At 42.3% G+C, this 9,601-nt stretch overlaps 1 protein-coding gene across 1 annotated transcript in view; it reads left to right on the top strand.

The window, feature by feature from the left end:
* Nucleotides 1–8,420: 8,420 nt before the first annotated feature.
* The window catches only part of hce2l1 (high choriolytic enzyme 2-like 1), a gene marked incomplete at its 5' end in the record, with an annotated part of 9,486 nt that continues 8,305 nt past the window's right edge, over nucleotides 8,421–9,601 (top strand). Inside the window, 3 exons of the mRNA XM_070440010.1 lie at nucleotides 8,421–8,588; nucleotides 8,927–9,044; nucleotides 9,296–9,518. Of these exons, the coding sequence (XP_070296111.1) occupies nucleotides 8,421–8,588; nucleotides 8,927–9,044; nucleotides 9,296–9,518 (509 nt within the window). The remainder of the gene's footprint in view (nucleotides 8,589–8,926; nucleotides 9,045–9,295; nucleotides 9,519–9,601) is intronic.

Below are 9,601 nucleotides of genomic sequence, written 5' to 3'. Positions count from 1 at the left end.
TGTAGTTAAACCATGTTACTGCTGTGACAGACTTAGTAACATGTTACGCTGTTTGACAGTACATTAGTAAAACCATGTTACCGCTGTGACAGGTAATGTAGTAAACCATGTTACTGCTGTGACAGGTATGTAGTTAAACCATAGTACTGCTGAAGGTATGTAGTTAAACCATGTTACTGCTGTGACAGGTAATGTAGTTAAACCATGTTACTGCTGTGACAGGTGATTATGTAGTTAAACCATGTTACCGCTGTGAAGGTAAGTGTAGTTAAACCATGTTACTGCTGTGACAGGTACTGTAGTTAAACCATGTTATGCTGTGACGGTACTGTAGTTAAACAGTTACTGCTGTGACAGTACTATAGTAAAACCATGGTTACCGCTTGTGAATAATGTAGTTAAACATGTTTACTGCTGTGACAGGTACTGTAGTTAAACCATGTTACTGCGTGACAGGTACTGTAGTTAAACCATGTTACTGCTGTGACAGGTACTGTAGTTAAACCATGTTACTGCTGTGACAGGTACTGTAGTTAAACCATGTTACTGCTGTGACAGGTACTGTAGTTAAACATGTTACTGCTGTGACAGGTACTGTAGTTAAACCATGTTACTGCTGTGACAGGTACTGTAGTTTAAACCATGTTACTGCTGTGACAGGTACTGTAGTTAAACCCATTTACTGCTGTGAACCAATGTACTGGGAGTACTGTATGTAAACCATGTTACTGCTGTGACAGTACTGTAGTAAAACCCATGTTTACTTGCTGTGACAAGGTACTGTAAAGTTTAGACCATGTTATTGCTTGACAGGGTACTGTAGTACTTTAACCTTGACAGATGTTACATTACTGCTGTGACAGAGGTACTGTGTTAAGCCATGTTCTCGCTGTCGACAGTAATGTAGTTAAAACAATGTTACTGCTGTGACCAGGTAATAGGGAATTAGGGTGCCTACGTTTGACCAGGGCCCATGGGGATTAGGGTGCACACTTTGGAAGGCCATGGGTGTGTTGAACTTGCAGGGCCCAATGGATTAGGGTGCCACTACTGTTTGGACTCAGGGGCCCATGGGGATTAGGGTGCACTACTTTTGACCAGGGCCCATGGGGATTAGGGTGCACTAACTTTGACGAGCCCAGGGCAACCTTACTGCGGGGCCCATGGGGATTAGGGTGCACTACTTTTGCCCAGGCCCATGGGGACTTAGGGTGCAACTTTATTTGACCAGGGCCGATGGGGATTAGGTGACTACTTTGACCAGGCCCCATGGGGATTAGCGGTGCCATTTCACACAGGGCCACATTCAAGCTGAATTCCAGAGGCTGGAGGAGGTACTCTGCCATCCCCAAACACAGTATATCTCTCCAAACACAGTAGTATCTCTCCACTCCTCAAACAGATATATCTTCTCATCCACAAACAGCAGTACATCTATCCATCCCCAAACACAGTATATCATAATCAACAGCTTTACCATTCCAAACACAGTATATCTCTCCATCTCAACACAGTATATTCTGCCATTCCCCAAACACAGTATATCGGCTCCATCCCCAAACACGTTACATCTCTCCATCCCCAAACACAGTTATCTCTCCTCCCTTAAACACAGCGTATATACTCATCCATCCCCAGACACAGATATCTCTCCAAACACAGTATAAGTACCTTCTTCCATCTCCAAACACAAAGTATCATCTCTCCATGCCCCAAAACACAGTCTATTCTCTCCAACCACAGATATATCTCTCCATCCCCCAACCAACAGGTATATCTCTCCCATCCCCAAACAAAGCTATATCTCTCCATCCCCAGACACAGGTATATCTCTCCAAAACACAGTATATGCTCTCCATCTCAAACACAGTATATCTGCTCCATCTCCCAAGACACAGTTATCTCTCCATCTCCAGAAACACGTATATCGTCTCCAATATCCAAACACTAGTATATCTCTCCATCTGCCAACAGAAGATATCCCTCGCAACACCAGGTATTATCCTCCATCCCCAAACCACAGTATATCTCTCATCTCCAAACACAGTATAATCTCTCCATCTCCAAACAGAGTCAGTATCTCGTTCCAAACACAGATATCTCTCCATCCCCAGAAACACAGATATATCTCGTCCATCCCTAAACACAGTATGATCTCTCCATGCTCCAACACACAGATATACTCTCCATCGCCCCAAACACGAGCTATATCTTCTCAACACAGTATATCTCTCCATCTCCAAACATCCAGTATATCTCTCCATCCTCAAACACGAGTATAGTTCGTCCAAAGCACAGTATATCTCTTCCATCTCAACACGTATATCTCTCCATCCCCAAACCAGGCAGTGAGTATCTCTCCCATCCCCCAGGAACAGTATAGTCTGCTCGCCATCGACCAGGACACAGTAATCTCTTCTCCAAACACAGTATATCTCTCATCCCTCAGAACACCAGTATATTCGTCCATGTTCCAAACACCATGTAATCTCCCGAAACACAGTAGTATCTTCCGATCCCCAACACAGTATATTCTCCATCCTCAACACCATACAGGTTTTTTTTTTTCGAGTATTTTTTTTGTCAGTTATTATGTTTTTTTTAATTTTATATTAATTATTGAGAAGTTTTTTTTTTTTTTTTTTTTTTTTTGTAAAAAGTAACATAAATCGGACCCAGATAAATACATAAAAAGAAAAAAAAAAAAAAAAATAAAAAAAAACGAGTAGATATTTATTATTTTATTTTATTGAGTTTAGTTTATTTATTATTTTTTTTTGTTTTTTATAATAATTTGTATTTTATTTTTAAACAATCTAACCCAGGTAGAGTTGAAGTTTATGGGTTTTTTTTTCTTAGTTTATTTTTAGTTACAGTGTGTGGAGGTGTGTTAGGAAGTATTGATATTTATTATATTAATTGTATATATCTCCCAAGTGCTTCACGAGTGTGTATGATATATCTCTCCATACCCCAAACACAGTAGACCACCTACCTCAACCGAGTTTACTCAATCGTCGTGCGCGAGAAACACTGTGGGTATATTCTCTCCATCCCCACAAACAGTATATCTCTCCATCTCGCAAACACAGATATATCTCTCCATCCCCAAGTAGCACAGTTATATCTCTCCATCCCCAAACGACAATATCTCTGCCAATGCCCCAACGACAGCATATATCTCTTCCATCCCAAAGACACGTATATTCTTCTCCATCCCCAAAATCAGATATATCTACTCCATCCGCCAAAGCACAGTATATCTCTCCACAGTCTCCAAAACACAGTAATCTCTGCCATCTCAAACAGAAATGATCTCTCCATCTCAAACCAGTATATCTCTCCATCCACAACACAGGCCTTATCTCTCCAAAACAGTTATATCTTTTCCATTCTCCAACTAACGAGTAATCTCTCCATCCCTCTAAAACACGAGTATATCTACTCCAAACGTATATCTCTCCATCTCCGAAACACAGTATATCATCTCCTCCTCAGTACAGAGTAGTATCCTCTCCTACGTCCAAGACACAGTATGATCTCTCCATCCCCACACAGTAATTATCGCTCCAAACACAGTATAGTATCTAATAAATCTCCAAACACAGTATATCCGTCTCCATCCTGCAAACCACAGTATATCTCCTCCAATACACAGGATATATCGTCTCCATTCGTTCGAGAACACAGATAATATCTCTCCGATCCTCAGGGACACAGTATATCTCTCCAAACACGATTAATCTCTCCATCCCGCAAACATCAGTATATCTTCTCCAAAACACGTATATCTCTCCATCTCCAAACCACAGCTAATATCTCTCCATCCTGCAGACAACGTATATCATTCTCTCCAAACACGGCTAATATTCTCCATCTCCGTAAACACAGTATATCTCTTCCATCTCGCAAACAACAAGTATATCTTCTCGCATCTCCAAACACAGGTAGTATCTCTCCGTCTCCAAACACAGTATCTCTCCATCTCCAAACACAGTAATCTCTCCATCTCCCAAACACAGCTATATCTCTCCATTCTCCAAACACAGTATATCTCTCGCATCCCCAACACAGAATATCTTGCTCCATCTCCACAACACAGTATATCTCTCCATCTCCAACACAGATATCCTCTCCATCTCCAATCAACAGGTATATCATTCGTCCATCCCCAACACAGTTATATCTCGTCATCCTGGCTAACACAGTATCAGCTTCTCCATCTCCAAACACGAGTATTTCTCTCCAATTCCCCAGACACAGAATCGTCTCCATCCCCAACACTAGTATATCGCTTCAGCTCCAAACACAGATATCTCTCCATGCTCAAACAGAGTATTATCTCTTCCAAACACAGTATTCTCCATCCCAGATACACAGTATATGCTCTCCATCCGCCAAATACACAGAAATATATCTCTCCATCCCCAAACACAGTCATATCTCTCCAAACACATATATCTCTCCGATCGCCCAAACACAGTTAATCTCTCCATCCCCAAAACACAGTAATATCTCTCCATTCCCCAGTACACGAGTATATCTCTCCAAACACGAGTATATCTCTCCATCTCCAAACACAGTATAGTCTCGCATCTCACAAACACAGTATATCTCTCCATCTTCCAGACACAGTATATCTCTCCATCTCGCAAAAACACAGTATATCTCTCCATTTGCACATTAACGAAGTATCATTCTCTCCAAACCCACAGAATCTCTCCATCCCCAAACACAGCTATATCTCTCCCATCTCCCAAGAGACACAGTATATCTCTCCAGCGCCAAACAAGTTATAGATCTCTCCAAACACAGTATATCTCTTCCATCCCAACACAGTATTCATCTCGTCCATCCCAAACCACAGTTATCTCTCATCTTCCAAACACAGTATATCTCTCCATCCCCAAACGACAGGTATAATTCTCACCAAACACAGTATATCTCTCCATCTGCCAAAGCAGCCAGCATAATCTCCTCCATCCTCAAACACAGTATCATCTCCTCCCAAACCACAGTATATCTCTCCATCTCCAAACACCACAGTTATATCACTCCATTCCCCAAACAGCAGTAATATCTCTCCATTCCCCGAGACCACAGTAGTATATCTCTCCATCTCCAGACACAGTATATCTCTCTCCAAACAAACAGTTATATCTCTCCATCCCAAAGCACAAGTATTTCGCTCCGATCTCCAAACCAGCAGCTAATATCTCTCTCAGCCTCAAAACACAGTATTATCGGACTCCAAACACAGTATATTCTCCCAGTCCCCAGAACACGAGATAGTCTCTCCATCCCGCAGAACACAGTATATCTCTCATCCCCAAACACAGATTATAATCTCTCGCATCCCCAAACAACAGTATATCTCTCATCTCCAAACACAGAGATAATCTCTCCATCCCCAAAACACAGTGATATCTCTCCATCCCAAAACACAGTATATGCTCTCCATCCCCAAACACAGTATAGGTCTCCAGTCCCCAAACACTAAGTATAATCTCTCCATCTCCAACACGCAGCTTATAATCTCTCCATATCCTGAACACAGTATATCTCCATCCCAAACACAGTATATCTCTTCCATCCCCAAACACAGTATAATCCTCCAAACACGCAGATATATTCTCTCCATCTCCAAAACACAGTATATCTCTCGCATCCTCAAACACAGTATATCTCTCCAAAACACAGTCATATCCTCTCCACTCCAGAAAACAGTATATTTCCCATCCTCAGACACAGTATATTCTGCTCCATCTGCCAAACACAGTATATCTCCCATCCTCCTAAACACAGTACGTATCTCTCCCAACACACAGTATATCTCTCCATCTCCAAAACAGTATATCTCTGCCATCGGCAAAACAGTATACTGCTGCCAAACCACAGATATATCTCTCCATCTCCATATCACAGATATCTCTCCATCCTCAGACACAGGTGAATATCTCTCCAAACACAGCTGATATCTCGTCCATCCTCCAAACAACAGTATAATCCTCTCAAAACACAGTATATCTCTCCATCTCCAACACCAGTTATATCTCTCCATCCATAAAGAACGTACTATCTCTCATCCAAAAACATAAATCTCTCCATCTCCAAACACCTATATCTCTCCATTCCAAACACGAGTATATCTCTCATCTCCCAACAGCAGTAATATCTCTCCATCTCCAACACAGGTATATCTCTCCATCCCAAACACAGGTATATCTCTCCATCCCCAAAACACAGTATATCTCGCCATCTCGCAAACACAGTATATCTTCTCCATCCCCAACACCAGTATATCTCATCCATCTCCAAACGACAGTATATTCTCTCCATCTCCAACACAGTATATCTCTCCATCTCCAGAACACTAGTATATTCTCTCCATTCCCCAAACACAGTATATCTCTGCCATCCTCAAACACAGTATATCCTCTCCATCTCCAACACCAGATATATCTCTTCCATCCCCAAACACCAGCTATATCTCTCTATCCCCAAGAACACAGTATATCTCTCCATTCTCCAAAACACAGTATAGTCTCTCCCATCTCAAACACGTCAGTATCTCTCCATCCTCAGACACATATATGTCAACGTTCCGAACTATTGTTCCTTTATTCTTTTAATTATTTAGTAGTCAGGAGCGTTGAGTTTGGGATGGTTGTCATTATGTGTGTTTGAGTCTTATAAGGGCTGTAAGTGTATAGATTTAAAAGGGGTTATTTAGTATGTATGGGGATATGATGATTTCAGTAGAATAGGTGGTTTAGGGAAGTCTCTCAGGTGCCTGAATTGTGGTTCCAATCAAACAGCTGTTTATTGTCTTGTCTCATGATTGGGACCATAATTTAAGGCAAGCATAGGCTTTAGGTGTTTGTGGGTAATTGTCCTTGTCTAAACGTTAGTAGCGTGGTGGTGTGCACTTTTCGTTTGTGCTTCGTACGGTTCGTTTGTTGTTTGTTAGTTTGAAGTGTTTTGTTCGTTTTCCTTCCTTAAATGAAAAGAAGATGTCTGGTATCTTTTCACATGCTGCGTTATTGTCCCTCTCTCTCTTCACCCAAGATGCGATCGTGACATATATCTCTCTCCAAACACAGTAATATATCCCATCTCCAAATTCACGGGATCTCTCTCCACAACACTAGTATACTCTCATCTCCAACACAGTAATGTCTCCATCTCCAAACACAATATATTCTCTCCATCCTCAAAGCACAGTATTATATCTCATCCATCCCCAAACACAGATATATCTCTCCATCTCTCAACACAGTATGATTTCTCACTTCCCCAAACCGACCAATATATCTCTCCATCCTCCAATACACAATCATATCTCTCCATTCCTCAAACACAGTATATTCTCCTCCATCCCCAAACACAGTATACTCGTCTCCATCTCCAAAACACAGTAATCTCTCCGATCTCCAAACACAGTTTATATCTCTCCCATCCGTTCCAAACCAACAAAAGTATAGTCTCTCCATTCCCCAAACACAGTATATCTCTCCATCCCCAATCCCAATATAGTCTCCCAAAATACACAAGTATGTCTCTCCATCCCAAACACAGTATAATCTCTCCAAACACAGTGATATCTCTCCATCCCAAGACACAATATAATCTCTCCATCCCCAAAACACAGTATAGTCTCTCCATCCCAAACAGCAGATATATCTCTCCGAAACACCAATAATGCTCTCCATCCCCAATACAACAGTTATATCTCTCCACATCCCCAAAACCTAACAATATATGCTCTGTCCCCATCCCCAAAACACAGTATATCTCTCCATCCCCAGAACACAATATTCTCTCCCATCCCAACACAGTACTGTCTTATCCTATCTCCACAAACACAAGTATATCTCTCCAAACACGCACGTATAATCTCTCCATCCCTCAAACACAATATATCTTCTCCATCCCCAAACACGAGTATATCTCTCACTCCAAACACAATTATCTCTCCATTCCCCAAACACATATTATCTCTTCCCAGTCTCCAGGTAACTACACACACCCCACACAGTTAGTATAATTCTCCATCCTCAGGTGACACACTAACCCATCACCTTATCCTTTCACAGTGCTTATCCAACACAGGGTAACTTCATACGCTCCTAACCACCTCTCCAACTACATCATGGTATGGTAATCTACTCCTACCCCATCCTCTCGAGACCACAGTTGGTACCTTGCCTCCTACCAACAACTTAGAGTATATATGCTCTCCCCATCTTCAAAGACACGATGAATAGTATATCTTCCTCCTCTGTGATCCCAATCTAGCGTCTGAGCCCGAGGCCAGTCACAGCAGTAACATGGTGATCATGTCTCTTTGACAGGGCAGGGCAGCCCTCGAGCCCGAGGCCTGTCACAGCAGTAACACGGTGATCATGTCTCTTTGACAGGGCAGGGCAGCCTTCGAGCCCGAGGCCTGTCCTTCAGGGAAGGAGACATTGCCAGCTCCTACAACACACAGAGCCGCAGCGCCATAACCTGCCCTGGTAACTCCTGCCTCTGGCCCAAGTCAGTGGATGGATTTGTCTATGTTCCTTACATTATCTCTCCACAATACGGCAAGTATCTGTACATCCTTCAAGGCTTTCTGATTCTATAACTTTACATTTCTCTGTTTTGTCTCGTGTATCTATGACCCGTTGTGAGCTGATCTTCACAATATGGCAGGTATCTGCACATTGGTAGGAGGTGTATTAGGTAGCTATCACCAAATTGTAAAGTTAGACTCAGGTTATGACTCCCATTGAAAATGACTCTTAATCTTATCATATTTCAGCTTCTAGCTTTTGATTCTACATGACAAATCGTGATCTGATCTACACTTGACTTCACACTTTTTAATGCCAATTATGCGTTTGTGAATTAGTGACAGTTGGAGTTTAATTTTGATTGACAGATGACATGGATAGAATCACCATAGAGATGGGAATGCTGGACATCTTACTTGAAACGTGTGTGAAGTTTGTTCCTCGCAGCCATGAAACCAACTACCTGGATATACAGCCCAGGTTTGGGTCAGTGTTGTATCTTGGTTTACTACTCAGTGGACATCATCTTAGGGATAACATTCAGAAACAGTTTGCTTCTCGTTTCATTTGCTTCATGTAAGATATGCAGTGATAGCCTGGTCCCAGATGTGTTTGTGCTGCCTTGATAACTGTGGCAAGACAGCACAAACAGATCTGGGACCAGGCTAATACATTCAGTCCATTTAATAGTAATATTATGTTTTGCTGAACGTGTCTCTCCCCTGTTGAACCACTAGTTGCTGGTCATTCCTGGGTATGACTAAAGGCCCTCAGCCCATCTCCCTGCAGTCCCCTGGCTGCATGTGGTCTGGCATCGTCTCCCATGAACTCATGCACGCTCTGGGCTTTGTGCACGAGCAGTCCCGCTCTGACCGGGATCGCCATGTTTCTATCATGTGGGAAAACATCAGGAAGGGTCAGTGTCCCATTAATACTCACCATGTTTCTATCATGTGGGACAACATCACACAGGGTCAGTGTCCCATTAATACTCACCATGTTTCTATCATGTGGGACAACATCACACAGGGTCAGTGTCCCAT

The sequence above is a fragment of the Salvelinus sp. IW2-2015 genome, unplaced genomic scaffold (genome assembly GCF_002910315.2).
Source record: "Salvelinus sp. IW2-2015 unplaced genomic scaffold, ASM291031v2 Un_scaffold2117, whole genome shotgun sequence".
Taxonomy (NCBI): domain Eukaryota; kingdom Metazoa; phylum Chordata; class Actinopteri; order Salmoniformes; family Salmonidae; genus Salvelinus; species Salvelinus sp. IW2-2015.
This window is presented reverse-complemented; position numbering and strand designations above follow the sequence as displayed.